The 16798-nt window shown below is 41.7% G+C and overlaps 1 protein-coding gene across 1 annotated transcript in view; it reads right to left on the bottom strand.

Moving 5' to 3' along the window:
• PITPNC1 (phosphatidylinositol transfer protein cytoplasmic 1) overlaps positions 1 to 16798 on the bottom strand; it is a 195955-nt gene that overhangs the window by 3765 nt on the left and 175392 nt on the right. The window contains exons 8-10 of the mRNA XM_074971198.1: positions 14259 to 14414; positions 12421 to 12484; positions 8 to 126 (exon numbers count right to left, since the gene is read on the bottom strand). Coding sequence (XP_074827299.1) covers positions 8 to 126; positions 12421 to 12484; positions 14259 to 14414 — 339 coding nt within the window. The remainder of the gene's footprint in view (positions 1 to 7; positions 127 to 12420; positions 12485 to 14258; positions 14415 to 16798) is intronic.

The following is a 16798-nucleotide window of genomic DNA, read 5'->3' as shown; positions in this document are numbered from 1 at the left end:
TACATACACTTGATTTTGCATGGCTCTCTATTTCATCCACAGTAGATGAATGTTGATTGCAAACTTTAATGTTGGTTTTTTCATGCATATTTTTCTCGAATTCTCGAACATCATCCATAGTCATATCTGCAAAAAGTTCAAAATGTTGGCATTTTCCATTAATTCACTGCAAACTTTAATAAAAAGGAAGGTGCGAGGGATAGATCGTCTTTCAGCAGAAGCCAAAGAAGGTTTAAAAAAAAAAGCAGGGAGCCAACTTCCTTTATGAAAGGTGACTCATAAAGGTAGTTAAACCAGCCAAGGAAGATGTAGGAAGGTTACATCAAAGGGAGTCATAGAACAGGGAGGAGTGGAAAATGTTTAGGAGTATCTATGTGAAGTGAGCTAGGCAAAAAGTGTTGGAGTGCAGGCTTTTCTACAGGAAAGATCTTCTAAAATGACTTTAGAGGATCCTCCACACTAACCGACAGGTATTAAGAAATATAAGGATTTACTTACCTTTCTAGGAACTTTCTAAGATAATTCTATAGCATTATCTTTAATATTGCATGGTATGTTTCAAAATAAAAAGAAGCCTTCATTGCTGAAGCATACAGCTGCAGTTTCAGAAGCTAACATACAATCCCCATGCTGAACGGTTTAGCAGTCAATACCAGTAATAATTTTGTAGCCTCAGACCCTTGGAAAGATTATATAAGTCTGACGATTCAGGCCAGTCCTGAACATCAGGAAAAGATATAATTGTGTGGGTATGTCTGACATTGTTAGTATACAGCTATGAAATAAAATGGTATGGGATGGAATTGCAATACATGGAAAGTCTGTTAAACGTTTTCTGCCCAACTTGTATGATTTAAATTCTACTTTATTAGAGCACTATACTTTCATATTTCCATATGTACCATTTCCAATAAAGAGATGATCACTGAAGTTTAGACAGGAGTTACAGAGAATGTAGCAATTTACCACCTGGTCAGTAATTAACTTGAGTAGAAATTGGGTTTGGGCTCTTGCTGCTCAAATTTTTCTCAAGTGTTTTGTGTGTCATTTGGATTTATGACTTGCCATTTGTTATACTGTATGAGACTCTTGCTTCATTTAACAAGAGCATGCTTTTAAGGAGATGCATCACTTATGCTGTTATTATCAGCGATAGAGTACAATACTTTATTACTAGTGGATCCTTTCTCAGTGAGAATGAAGGACTGCTTAGCACTGATCAAAATGAAACATATGGAATAACATTAAATGACCCATTCATTTAACTTACTCTTTTTCCTATTACCAGAAATGAAAAAGAAATTAATAAACAATGTAAATAGCATGCTAAAAAGCATTTTTGCCAAGCAAAGGATATGCTCTTTATTAGTAAAGTTTTGAGTTAACAATACAGTGAAGAAATTAGTTTTAATTCATGATAAAGCTAAATACATTTCAGTAAAATCAGTGATAACACACATTAATACTAGAGTCGGTAAAATCTGCTATTTTCTTTTTTAGTTGTTGAGTCTTATAAACAGTGGGCCAAATCCTCAGCTGGTATAAATTGGTGTAGCTCCACCAAACTCATTTGTCTCTTTTGAACTAATTTATACCATTTTAGGATTTAGCCCAAAGATTTTAGCTTTAAAATTAACACGTACATTGAAGGGACACTGTCAGTTTAAAATTTATATTTTTGAAAAACTTTTCCTTCTTTATGTTACTAGTAATAGTGAAAGAACTTTAAAAATTTAAATGTACTTTTTACCATATTGTATGATTGTTTACTTGTGCATTTCACTCAGTTTGGTCAGTGAACCAGTCACTATCCAGTCAATTTCACTTTCTGATTCTCATGCTTTAGTACAATTCTGCAATACTTGGATTGCAAATAGTGCAGGGGAATATTTAAATTCTCCTCCAGGGTTATTTAATTTTTTTTAAATAAAACTTTCCTACTAATATCCTAGATTTTGGGCCTAACCTGCCTGACAGAGTCCCTTTAAAAACATACCCACATGGTATCATAAAAACTGGTACCAAAAGTGAAAACCTAAATGATAACCATGTACATTAATAATTTGCTTATTTGTGCAAACAGTCTTTTTTGACATGGTGGTTTTGGGGGTAGAGTACGGAAATATGTGGTTACATTTTTTCCCCTTGGTTTTTCTTTTTTAACTTTTGATTATGTGCCTAAATGCTTTGCTGAACAGGAAGGGATTAGTCACATACTTAATGCACACACTTACACATTTACCTGAACTAGGGCACCAAAGCTGGTGTGTTCCGATTCCTATTGATAGAAACTCTCAGCGACAGTCTCACCCCCATTCACCCACAACTGTGGGTGCAGCTGAACCAACATAAATACAAATTTTCCACTTGTAACTTCTGTTCTTCAAGTATGGTTTCTGATACGGATCCTGTACTAAGCCTGATTCTGGGGTCCTAATTTAGGCTTAAAGCTCCTTTTGAAGTCAAAAAGCCCACATCCTCAGTGGGTGTATACTGATGTTTTGCCATTAAAATTAATGGACTTCTGCTGATTTACTCCAACTGAGGACCTGGCCCAGGAAAGTTCTGGCTGTGTAAAAACTGCAAGATTGTTTTCTGTCGTGCACCAGTCTTTGAGCTTGTGCTAGAATGGCATGCTGTAGTTAAAACAAAGCTAACCAGACTTTCTTTCTTTCTTTCTTTCTCTCTTTCTTTCTTTCTTTCAAAAAAGAGGATAAATTTCAGAGAGCCACAGAAACAGATGGGCTGGCCTTAGTAGGGACCTACTAATCACTATGTGGGTTTGATCCTGAAAGCTGCTGTGCATGCCAACCCTGATCTTGGGGGAGGGATAGCTCCGTGGTTTGAGCATTGGCCTGCTAAACCCAGGGTTGTGAGTTCAAATCCCTGAGGGGGCCATTTAGGATCTGGGGCAAAAATGGGGGAATGATCCTGCTTTGAGCAGGGGGTTGGAGTGGATGACCTCCTGAGGTCCCTCTTCCAACCATGGTATTCTATGATTATTATGGGGGGAGGGATAGCTCAGTGGTTTGAGCATTGGCCTGCTAAACCCAGGGTTGTGAGTTCAGTCCTTGAGGGGGCCATTTAGGGATCTGGGGCAAAAATTGGGGATTGGTCCTGCTTCAAGCAGGGGGTTGGACTAGATGACCTCCTGAGGTCCCTTTCAACCTTAACCTTCTATGATCCTGAAAAGCCCTTATGCATATGAGTAATCCCACTGAAGTCAATGGGATTACTCATATGTGTAAAGCTAAGCATTTATTTAAGTGTTTTGCTGTATCAGGGTTAGAGAAGTCATTCAAAAAAATTACTGCACTGATCCCATATATGTGGGGTGGCGGGGGGAGGGGATGGAGATATGTAGATCTGCAAAGGTAAAAGTACCAGAACAAGAGTTTAAGCTAGATGTTTCCTTTCATCATATGGTGTAGCTCCATCTTCCACATCTCAGCAGTAGCTGAGATTAGACAGGAGATGGAATCTGAGTGCCGTGAGCTGAAAAAGTACACCATCCCATACATTAGATAACTATAGTTTTGCCAATGGGAATTGGGTTTATCTAGTAACTAATAATCCACATGTGATTCAGGAACAATGAAGAGAGTTAAAAATGCATCCACAAGCTGCAGATTTAATTTGACAGTTAAGAGTGTCCGGTATGAAACTGCAGAAAAACCTGAGAGTCTCTGGATTAAGTTTAGAAGTGTGAACAACAAGGGTGATGTCGTGGTGGGAGTCTGCTCTAGACCACCAGACCAGGGGGATGAGGTGGACAGGCTTTCTTCCAGCAATGGAAGTTACTAGATTGCAGGCCCTGGTTCTCATGGGAGACTTCAATCACCCTGATATCTGCTGGAACAGCAATACACTGGTGCACAGACAATCCAAGAAGTTTTTGGAAAGTGTAGGGGACAATTTCCTGGTCTATTTAGAAAAGCTGGACAAGCACAAGTCCATGGGGCTGGATGTGCTGCATCCGAGAGTGCTAAAGGATGGCAGGTGTGATTGCAGAGCCATTGGCCATTATCTTTGAAAACTCATGGCGATTGGGGGAGGTCCCGGATGACTGGAAAAAGGCTAATGTAGTGTCCATCTTTAAAAAAGGGAAGGAGGAGGATCTGGGGAACTACGGGCCAGTCAGCCTCACCTCACCAAGGAGCTTGGCTTGTTTAGTCTAACTAAAAGAAGGTTGAGGGGAGATATGATTGCTCTCTATAAATATATCAAAGGGATAAATACAGGAGAGGGAGAGGAATTATTTAAGCTCAGTACCAGTGTGGACACAAGAACAAATGGATATAAACTGGTCATTGGGAAGTTTAGACTTGAAATTCGATGAAGGTTTCTAACCATCAGAGGAGTGAAGTTTTGGAATAGCCTTCCAAGGGAAGCAGTGGGGGCAAAAGACCTATCTGGCTTTAAGATTAGACTCGATACGTTTATGAAGGAGATGGTATGATGGGATAACGTGATTTTGGTGATTAATTGATCTTTAACTATTCATGGTAAATAGGCCCAATGGCCTGTGATGGGATGTTAGATGGGGTGGGATCTGAGTTACTACAGAAAATTCTTTCCTGGGTATCTGGCTGGTGAATCTTGCCCATATGCTCAGGGTTTAGCTGATCGCCATATTTGGGGTCGGGAAGGAATTTTCCTCCAGGGCAGATTGGAAGAGGCCCTGGAGGTTTTTCGCCTTCCTCTGTAGCATGGGGCACGGGTCACTTGCTGGAGGATTCTCTGCTCCTTGAAGTCTTTAAACCATGGTTTGAGGACTTCAATAGCTCAGACATAGGTGAGAGGTTTTTCTCAGGAGTGGGGGGGGGTGTGAGATTCTGTGGCCTGCGTTGTGCAGAAGGTCGGACTAGATGATCATAATGGTCCCTTCTGACCTTAATATCTATGAAAACCTCAGTTCCTGGAAAAATCATGGAGCAGGTCCTCAAGGAATCAATTCTGAAGCACTTAGAGGAGAGGAAAGTGATCAGGAACAGTCAGCATGGATTCACCAAGGGCAAGTCATGCCTGACTAATTTAATTGACTTCTATGATGAGATAACTGGCTCTGTGGATGAGGGGAAAGCAGTGGACATGTTATTCCTTGACTTTAGCAAAGCTTTTGATACGGTCTCCCACAGTATTCTTGCCAGCAAGTTAAAGAAGTATGGGCTGGATGAATGGACTAAAAGGTGGATAGAAAGCTGGCTAGATGTCGGGCTCAATGGGTAGTGATCAATGGCTCCATGTCTAGTTGGCAGCCGGTATCAAGCGGAGTGCCCCAAGGGTCGGTCCTGGGGCCGGTTTTGTTCAATATCTTCATTAATGATCTGGAGGATGGCATGGACTGTACCCTCAGCAAGTTTGCAGATGACACTAAACTGGGAGGAGTGGTAGATACGCTGGAGGGTAGGGATAGGATACAGAGGCACCTAGACAAATTAGAGGATTGGACCAAAAGAAATCTGATGAGGTTCAGCAAGGACAAGTGCAGAGTCCTGCACTTAGGAGAGAAGAATCCCATGCATCGCTACAGATTAGAGCTCAAATGGCTAGGCAGCAGTTCGGCAGAAAAGGACCTAGGGGTTACTGTGGATGAGAAGCTGGATATGAGTCAACAGTGTGCCCTTGTTGCCAAGAAGGCCAATGGCATTTTGGGATGTATAAGTAGGGGCATTGCCAGCAGATCAAGGGACGTGATCGTTCCCCTCTATTCGACATTGGTGAGGTCTCATCTGGAGTACTGTGTCCAGTTTTGGGCCCCACACTACAAGAAGGATGTGGAAAAATTGGAAAGTGTCCAGCGGAGGGCAACAAAAATGATTAGGGGACTGGAACACATGACTGAGAAGAGGCTGAGGGAACTGGGATTGTTTAGTCTGCAGAAGAGAAGAATGAGGGGGGGATTTGATAGCTGCTTTCAACTACCGGAAAGGGGGTTCCAGAGAGGATGGAGCTAGACTGTTCTCAGTGGTGGCAGATGACAGAACAAGAAGTAATGGTCTCAAGTTGCAGTAGGGGAGGTTTAGGTTGGATATTAGGAAAAACTTTTTCACTAGGAGAGTGATGAAGCACTGGAATGTGTTACCTAGGGAGGTGTTGGAATCTCCTTCCTTTGAGGTTTTTAAGGTCAGGCTTGAGAAAGTTGGGGATGATTTAGTTGGGGATTGGCCCTGCTTTAAGCAGGGGGTTGGACTAGATGACCTCCTGAGGTCCCTTCCAACCCTGATATTCTTTGATTCTATATTCCAGAGACAGGTGTGTTCTGTACAAAGAATGATGAGTCAGGATCTGGCTAGCTATCACTGCATTTTTAATGGCCCATCACCTCAGTATCCCTGTAGCACCTGGAAATGATGGGTGCTAATTCTGGCTCAGACACTGACTCTCCCTGTGGTCAGCTCACTTAATCTCTCTCTCTTTGTTGTCTGATCTGCAAAATGCAGATAATAGTACTTATTTCATAGTCCGTTAGGAGGATTAATGTTTGCTTTGAAGATTATAAACCCTAAGCAGTATTATCCAAGTCCTTCTGAAACTTGTTGCTCTCTTCTGTTGTATTTACTGATTCCCTCCTTTATTTTGGGGTGCTTTCTTCTTTTGTGTCTCTAATATATAAGTGAGCCCAATTTATCTTAATTATGATCTTTGTGGCAATCTGCTTGTCTCCTTCCTCTCCCTCCTGAATTGTCTTCTCTTGTCCTCTTTATTAGGCCCCCGAGATATTGTGACTCAGATATCTCCCTGCTTATTCCATACATTTGACTTCATATATTACTCTTGTATGTGGTATTTTATCAAGCATTTTCTTGATGTCCAAGTAAATCACAGCCTCCCACTGCTATTTCTTTGTATCACTCTTCAGTGAATACCATCCAATTTGTTAGGCCTGACCTTTGTGTGAATTCAGTCTGCTCTATTTTTATTCAAACTCTATTGCTTCAAGTTTTCTTCTGTTCCTTCTTTGGTTAGTGCATCAAGTCATGCAGAAAGATCAATTAGGGCTTATGAAAGGCAAATTGAACTCCAGTGTTATTGAAATTGTTAAATCTTATAAGAAACATGAACACAAATGGACTAGTTCAAAGAAATAAATGAAAGACTGGAATTTGGAAAACACCTAAAGTGAACCCAGTGGAAAATATCTCACTTTCTAAGTCAGGGGTGGGCAAACTTTTTGGCCTGAGGGCCACATTGGGGTTCTGAAACTGTATGGAGGGCCAGGTAGGGAAGGCTGTGCCTCCCCAAACAGCCTGGTCCCTGCCCCCTATCCATCCCCTCCCACTTTCTGCCCCCTGACTGCCCCCCTCAGAACCCCTGACCCATCCAACCCCCCTGCTCCTTGTCCCCTGACCGCCCCCTCCTGGGACCCCCCGCCCCTAACCACCCTCCTGGGACCCCACCTGCTATCCAAACCCCTCTGCTCCCTGTCCCCTGACTGCCCTGACCCCTATCCACATCCCTGCCCCCTGACAGGCCCCCCGGGACTCCCATGCCTATCCAACTCCCCCTGTTCCCCATCCCCTGACCCCCCCCCGAACCTTCACCCCATCCAACCGCCCCCTGCTCCCTGTCCCCTGACTGCCCCCTGGGACCCCCTGCCAACTTATTCAAACCCCCCAGTCCCCGCCCCCTTACCATGCTGCCCAGAGCAGCAGGACTGGCAGCCCCGCCGCCCGGCCGGAGCCAGCCCCGCCGCCACGCTGCCTGGCAGGAGCTCGCAGCCCCGCCGCCCAGAGCGCGGGTGGCATGGCGAGTTGAGTCTGCGGGGGAGCGGGGACAGCAAGGGAGGGGCCAGGGGCTAGCCACCCTGGCCGGGAACTTAAGGGCCGAGCAGGATATCCCATGGGCAGGGCCGGCTCCAGGCACCAGTGTTCCAAGCAGGAGCTTGGGGAGGCAGTTAGAAAGGGGCGGCAGTGTTTCCGCAGCGGCGGCAATTTGGTGGCAGCTCCTCTGTCCCGCCGGCGGCAATTCGGTGGCAGCTTCTCCCTTTTGCCGTCCATGACGGCAGCTTTTTTCACTGCTTGGGGTGGCAAAAACTGTAGAGCCAGCCCTGCCCGTGGGCCGTAGTTTGCCCACCTATGTTCTAAGCTGTTCTTCTCCACTTCAGAAACAAGTAGCATAGGTATGTTCTCGGCAAGGCAAAAAGAACTAGTATATATAAAAGGTCTTTGTTCTGATGGATGCATACTAGTACTTCCCATTGACATGAGGGAAGACAGTGCAATATAAAGAGTAAGCATCAGAGCACCACAGTATAGGTAAGAAATGAGAAAAAGCAGATGTGTATGTTATTGTCAGATCCACAGTACAATAAGCAAATTGGTACATTGTCTTTTTTTCAGCACAGCTGCAATGGTTGATTAATTTTGAGTCCGTTCTCTCTTCTTAACAATGTACAAGAATGTGAATTTATTGACTGAAAAACAATTAACTTGAAAATTTAGACTCAGTGCTATAGAATACCATCATAGTTATAAATATGGATTTAGCCAGCACTTTTCATTGAGATGCATGGTTCTATATTTCCATACACGCTTTGCCAGAAAACTATAAAATGAGATCTGAAAAGAAACGTAAAGGTGCAGGCATGAAAATTCAGAGGATGGCAAGACTCGAGATTTTAGCTAGCTCTGAATCCTCATTTGGAACAAAAGTAATAAGAAGCAAATTCTGTGTCCCCTTGTGAATTCATATTAGAAAATTTGATTTTGTTCATTTTATTCAGCTTTGTAAATGTAATTAGCTAAATTCATCCGTAGTGTGATACAGCTGAATCCAGCAAATTTACACCAAGGATTAATTTGGTCCAACTTTTTAAAATTATGGTTTTACCAGTTTTTCACTCTTCTACTTTTCAGCTGGACAGGACTCTCTTGTGTAATTTACATTTAACTAATATTTGTTAGCTTGGATTTCTTGTTGTGCAGTGGGGACCCTGTGGGCACATGTGCTGTGGAGGGTGGGAGTAGAGGAAAGGGACACACAGGCCTCCCTGGCCAAAGATGATTAGGGAAGATCTAAAAGTGAAGGACCTCAACACCTACAGCAGCCGGTAACCCAGGCAAACTATGACCTTGGAAGCATTGCAGGGGTAAGATCTTCATTAGCATGTACTCTTCTGGACTCATCCTCCAATGCATAGACTCATGATCTGTCAAGTAAATCTTATTTCTCAAGCAGGCATGTTCTGTGGCTTCAGGGAGGGAAATCTTACTTCTTTTCATGAATAGGTTCTATTGATTCCCTTGTACAGTACTTCAGATTGATAGTCTACCAAAGCCCATTTGACACTGTTGTCATTTTTTGAAGATCAAGACAATGATCATCTTTTGCAATCTTCTGCCTCACTAGAGATATCTTTTTGATGTAAAAATTTATATTCTTCTCCTTGGCAACTGAACAGTCAGACTATGCCCCTTTTGCCGTGGTGTAAGACTGTACAGTGGAGCTAACAACACATAATGTGGAAACAAGGACTATCCAAAGCATAGGTGGACTCTTCTGAAGTAGTTCTCCTGGCATAAAGTAAATCACCCAGAAACGGTGCATTACACACTGGCTAAAGTGTTTCTCTGAAGGTGATTCCCATATAAATGAATCCATTCACATTCTCTTATGTATGTGAGAGCAGAGGAACTCCTCAGTCTCTATTTGCAATTTGTGCTGAAGATCATCACCAGCCAAAACACTGACAGATATAACTATGTGGTCATGCATCTTGGATATTCTTCTTGAGCAACCCTGTCTGATTGCACAAAAAATTTCCATAGAAATGCCCTCATAGTGTATGAACAAAAATGAAAAACAAGGAACTGAAAATAATGATGTAATTTTTGTTTAATTGTCTACATTGAGCCAAACATATAAAAATACAACACAAGTGTTTCAGCAGTGTCTTCCCTGATCTGCTTGTGTAAATCAAGTATTTGTGATTAGGGCCTACGGCATAAACAGGGCTACACATTTTAAGCAAGAGTCTAAGCTACCGAAGGAACAACAAAATATGCATTAAGTTGCTTGTTACTAGCAATCAGCACTATCTATCTATCTATCTATCTATCTATCTATCTATCTATCGATCTATCTGTCTAAACAGGAAACAAGATAAAACAGGAGATAGGATAAAAGCATCACATGGGATCACTATAAAACATAGCTTAAGGAAATGAAGGAGTATGAATTTCATTAGAAAAGAAACCTGAAAGTTAGAGATAAGCTAAACTAATATTGGGAAGTGGTTATTTTCATTTGTAGCTAGGGGACACTGTCTGAACACAGACACTGTATCTTTTACAAAACTTATGGATGCTGATGATGGCATAAGGATTTGTGGAGGTGTGGGACATATACCATATGAGGAAATAAAGCTTGTTCTCATTTGATTAAAGATGCAGAATCCTCTTACTAGTTTATGAGTGTCCCTAAATTAAAAAACACAAAGGAAAAAATAAAAGATCCATTTCCAGGCTGCCAGTATTTTTATGGCCTCTACACCGCAGCACATATTTCCTCATGCTTTATCAAAGCTGTACAATAAAATAAATTGTGATTTTAAAAGGAAATTCTCTAATTTCTAATAATCTGTAGCCCAGATTATGGCCAGATCTTTATCTGGTGTAAATTGGTATACTTTCTCTGAAGTCAAAATAGCTATCCCACTTTACACAAACTGAAGATTTTTGTTTGGACTTCTAGGTAACAGAATATTTCTGAGCACTGAAGAGAGATAAACATCATGTCTACACTATTGAGATTATACTGGCATAGCTATGCCTGCATACCCCATGGTTTACATGCAGCCTACGCTGACAGAAAGTTAGGAACAACACCTCCCCAAATGAAGTTAGGGCTTGTCTACACTTGAAATGCTACAGTACCACAGCTGAATTGCTGCAGCTGCACAGCTGTAGTGCTTCAATGTAGACACCAGCTATGCTGACGGGAAGGGTACTCCCATCGGTGTAAATAATCCACCTCCCAAAGAGGCTGTAGCTAGGTTGAATTCTTCCATCAACCTAGTGCTGTCTACACTGGGGGTTAGGTCGGCTTAATTGCACTGCTCAGAGGTGTGAATTTTTCACACTCCTGAGGAAAGTAATTACGCTAACTTAATTTTCTAGTGTAGACCAGAGGCAGGTCTACACTGCAAACTTACATTGGCACAGCTGCACCAGTGCAGCAGTGCCACTATAGCATGTCTGATGAAGATGCTCTCAGCTAACGGGAGAGAGCTCTCCTGTCGGCTTAATAACTCCACTTCTATGAGTGGTCGTAGGTATGTTGGCAGGAGAAGCTCTCTTGCTGACATAGTGCTGTCTACGTGGGGGGTTAAGGTCACTATAATTTTTTCAACACCCTTGAGCGACACTTACATTGAAGTAAGTATGTAGTGTAGACCAAGCCCAGGTCTTAGCTATGTTGACAGAGGTCCTTTTCCATTGACATAGCTGCGTCTACAACGGGGCACATCTGTGCTGATCGGGGTGTGGTTTACAACATGCCTGACTGACGCAGCTGTGCTGATATAACTTTTCAGTGTGGACCAGGCCTTAGAATCGCTAAAGATTGTTCATGAAAAGTTTAAGGCAGTATTCCCTTGAACCTCAAGGTGGTTCTATCTATCTTTGTCTCTTTTAAATACATTTCTAAATTGCAATTCTATATTACAGGAATGTTTTAGAAACTGATCTATAATATCTGGGATAATGCATACCCTTTATTGAAATAGTATGTATATGGCACAATACCTGTGTGTTTATTGTGCAATAAAATGTCATAAACTATTCTGATGTTGAAATTACCCTGTAAAATTCAAAGTGCCTATTCCTATAGCTGAAGCATGGATTCCGTGGGAGTTGTGTATGCAGCCACTGTTGAATCAGAGCCCGTGGGTTTTCAATTGGAGCTATTACATTTATTTGTTTTTCAAACAGGAACTTTTAGTTCTGGTTTTTATTACATTTTATATTAACAGTTTAAAACCCGCCCTGAAAAGTTGAAATTGTGTTAGAAATAACATGGGCCAAAAGCTTGGAGGTTGGAGATGACTGCACATTAGTGCTATGAAAGCAGCATTAATATTGGCTTGTATTCAAACCTATGCACTGTCTTTCATGTAGATTATTCTTGACAGGGGCAGCACTAAACTGTTGAAGATGTGGAGTGTCTGGATCTGGGGCATATGCTCTAAAATACATGGACCATACACCCTGGTCCCACCTCCTGGATGCACCTTCCCCACCAGTGGCTATTGTGGCATAAACTTACATGTAGAGTGAGGGGTGAAATAAGGCCCTATGTATTTTGGGCCTCATCTAAAGTCCATTAAAGCCAATAGGAGTCTTTCATTTATTTCAATGGGTTTTCCATCAGGCCCTTTCCAAGGCTATTTTGTAAGTTAATTTTGTGAAGATGACTTACCATACCACTCATCAACCCATGCAAAAGCCTGTCGGTGTCCAATCATTAATATATCTCTGACTACCTGTGAAATAAGAAAAAAAGGTTAAAAGTATCTTGTGTAGTAAAACATTATAGAAAATAAACTATAGGAACATCATGGTCTCTCTATAGGGTGGAAGGACATAAACACTCTGAACTTTGAGACTCTACACTGATCTATGGTGACATACACAAGAAGGGGACATTTGGGAGCTGAACAACGAATATATTAATATTTGGGCAAGCAGACTGGAACTCCTTTCCCTTCTATCTTAAAATGGAACCTGTTAGTTCTTTTCACATACAAGAGGTCAATAACCTTCCAAAATTCTACCAATGTCTGGACATTAAAATACCTGGAGAAGACCATTTGATAATTGTATCATTAATGAATTAATATTTGGACAAGTAGAATGGATAACTTTCCCACCACTTGTGAAAGCTGTAAGATTAACCTTCACAGAATAACAACATCCAGGTTCTCATTTCTAATTACAGATTTTAAAAAAATCTTTGAAGAAAAATATTATATACAAAACTTTGGCAGGAGAATATATAGAAAATCCTATCCAAAAAGCATGAGTCAAAACCTTAATGAAAAATGCAGGCATTTTTTAATAAAAAAGGGATTGAATTCTGAGGGCTTTGCAGAATAGGAGAAGTGTTTGCAACTGTGACTTTATCATCTTGGAGCTCTGTACCTGCCCTGAGATATCTGGTTTTAGAAGAAGGAACCACACATCCAGTGAAAATGAACAATAATATACACTTGAGAGCCAAGCATGCTAAACTTCAGGAAATCAGATGAATGTGCAAAAGGCATCAGAACTATTGCAGTAAGTCCAACTTAGTTGTCTAGAAACTCTCATTCAGTGATAGCTTAATATTACGCTAACGGTCCAATTCTGATCTCATTTACACTGGTTTCTTACTGGTGTAGCTCTTGTGACTTCAGAGGAGACACTCTTGATTTACATCAGTGAGACTGAGGTTAGAATCAGACTCTAAATCAAAGGAGTGGGTTGAGACTGCCACGGTTTTTGTTTTTAGTATTTTGAGATTGGCAGATTAGCATAATGAGAATTAATGAGCTTTTACTGCATCCAGATAGATAGCCATTAAAGCCAATAGAGCTATCAAACTGAAGTAACTGTTTGGCTTCACATTCTGCTCTCACTTTCAGTACACTGGGAGCAACTACACTGATGTCAATGGTGTAAAATCAGAGTGAGTGAGGTCAGAGTCAGACCCACAGTGTTTGTTTAATTGTGGTAAAATTAAATGAACTGCTGATAAAGTGCAATACAGACTTTAGAAGCTTCAAGTAATGAAATCACAGGGAAAAAATATTTCAGTCTAGAAACATTGTATTGTATTCATCTAACAGCTCACAATTGTCACAATAAAGCTGTTGTCATTGGCACAAATATTATTTTACCAGCAGTGGAGGTCTCTTGGGCAAGGATGTTGTTAATTCTGCCCACATAAGGATCACAGCACTGGAAATGTTATTGCTGGCTGTACTCAGAGATGGGCGAAAAACTAAGCCTTGGATCTGAGTAACTCGAGCCTTTGGGGAAGTTTGTATCCAGAGATTAATTTTGCAGCTGGGCCTCTTCTCTTTAATTGACACATGAAAACCCCCAGATCGAATCACCCTTGAATGTTAAGGAGGTTTGGAACCAGATCTAAACCTGAACTTCCTGGCTCAGCCCATCTCTAGTCCTGTTCATGTGCAAGTCAGGATAATGCTCTAGTTCCACTTGTGCTCTAGCCCTACTCCTGTGCAAGATAACAGCATATAGGCATTCACTGACCTTATGTACAAATTGTTCTACTCTAGTTTGAAGTCCCCAGACTTCAAATTTCACAGTCACCAGTTTGTAGGAGCACATGATCGGCTGTTGTGTCTCCCTCCAGCCTTCTTTTAATAGGCCTCTCCCCGTCTTCTCTGACTTGAAATGTTTAGGATCCTGCAAAGCAAGGAGAACCACGACTGAAAAACCTTGGCTGAAAAGTCCCCATTTGCTAGCTTGTTAATGTGTCTGTTTTAAGGCTAATAAACACTAAGGGTATGTCTACACTACCCGCCAGACCGGCAGGCAGTGATCGATCCAGCGGGGATCGATTTATCGTGTCTTGTCTAGACGTGATAAATTGGCCCCCGAGCGCTCTCCCGTCAACTCCTGTACTCCACTGCCGCGAGAGGCGCAGGCAGAGTCGATGGGGGAGCGGCAGCAGTCGACTCACTGTGGCAAAGACACCACAGTAAGTCGATCTAAGTACGTTGACTTCAGTTATGTTATTCACGCAGCTGAAGTTGCGTAACTTAGATCGATTCCCCCCCCTCCCCTCCCTAGTGTAGACCAGGGCTGAGTAAAAATAACACAATTTGCTTAAATGAGTGGCAGGATATAATAAGATACATGAGGCCAAATCCTGGTCTGTTACCCAAAAGCCAGTGCATTGATGGCAGCAGTAGATACTTGGCGATGCTGTGAAGCTCATTGGGCACAAAAGACATTGGGCCATAGCAGGGCATGATGCTACAGGTCATTTTAGTACAATGCACTATGAGGCACTGTTTATTGCTCAAGGAGCAACAGGTCTATTTCCAGTGAGACCTGCTAGCGTATTCTATAGTTGGTGGCATACATATACACCTGACTGTGGTCCAGCCACATCCCTATTCCTGAAAACCATCTCTCTTTTGGCATATCACACCCACACAACATGGCAGATCTGCCAGCAGACTCTTGTGGGCCATCAAAGGGCGTCAGCTGGAAAGCCCCTTTGCATGCATCACTACTTGTGTAAGATCTGTGGCTGATTGCACTCTTCTTCTTCCATACCCACTGCAGGAGTTAGCTCAATGTAATGCACTAACATGAAAATGCAGGGAGTTGCTCAACCTGGAGCAGCAAGGGAGCCAGATGGGATGATGCCTGTTGAATCTCATCCTCAGCTATAAACCAACTAACTATTGGAAGTTTAAAGTAAATGTAATGGCAGGGGGAAATAGCCAATGTGTTTTTTTTTTTAAATTACAAAAACTCTTGTACACACCATGTGTGAAGAAACTAGAGAAGGGAAAGCAGAGATTCCATTGTGCTGTGTGTCTGCACTTTAGAGCCAGCATATAAAAATAAAATGTATAGTTGTGACAGTGCAAGTGGCAGGAGGGACTAGCTGTCCCAAATGTGTACCTGTCTGAGACATTAGGCACATACTCAGGTTGGCTAGTGCCTTCTGCCACTCACATCACTGTGGCTATGCTCTATTTTTAGCATGCTAGCTCAATCAGTTCGCATGGGTAGATCTCCTCGATTTGGGAAGTACACCCTCCAGTTTGTAGATACTGTATACGTAAATCCTGCCTGCATTTTATTCTGGACTCTGCACATCATTTGGATGGAAAATAAACAGAAACAAGTCAAGGGGGAAAAAACCCAAAAAACCCAACACTGCCAAGCTTCATTATCTATGTGTTGGAAGCAGAGTTACTCACCTGTGTGCTCCTTTATGAATTTATCAAAGGCCTTATCATCTACTGCCTTAGACCTTGTGTATTCATTTATAAGTGTGCAAAGTGAATGCAAAGAAGCCATAAAATGCTACAATCCCAATTTGGTAGCATATTACATGCACTCTGTGGAGGTGTCAATGACAACACAAGTCATGAGGGCAGTGAAGAACCAGGGTTCTAATGTTCAAACCAACTGGGAGCATTGGAAAATCATAAAGAACTCTGTCTCTGAGGTTGAGGAAGCAAGTTTCAAGCCTATGAGAGAACCACATTATGGATATAATCAGCAGATGGTAAAGTGTACATCATCTGTTTGAAGGGCTTGACAATGCCATTGTAAATTCTAAACTAACTTGTATATTACCAGTTGAGCATGAAACTTTACCAAGTTGGAACCTCCAGTAACATGGAGAAAACCCTGAAGGGACTGTAATTTCAACATCAGCTATTTGATTTTCCAGTAAGTCAAGGAAAGCCAAGAAGTATGATACTAAATATATTGTTTGAGGGGGCAGTGAAGCCAAGACACCAATTGCTATTGAAAGCAAAGACATTACATCCAGTATTGATTCTTAAAATGAAATCACTTTCCAGGTTCTCCAAACTCATTGCCCATGTAATAAACTGTATTTTAAAAATATGGATGTTTTGGAGATGTGGTCATGAGAAGACAGCCAACTTGTCTTCAGGGTTTATTTTAAACAACACAAGATGCCCTTGGTTTAGGTAAGATAGACAAGAAACACTTAGAGATTAGTTGCTGTTTATTTGAATTCGTTTGTTAATTTTTATGTATCTGGCCTTATGTCTATACCTGCTAATTGCACCTTG

The sequence above is a fragment of the Natator depressus genome, chromosome 14 (assembly GCF_965152275.1).
Source record: "Natator depressus isolate rNatDep1 chromosome 14, rNatDep2.hap1, whole genome shotgun sequence".
Classification (NCBI taxonomy): domain Eukaryota; kingdom Metazoa; phylum Chordata; order Testudines; family Cheloniidae; genus Natator; species Natator depressus.
This window is presented reverse-complemented; position numbering and strand designations above follow the sequence as displayed.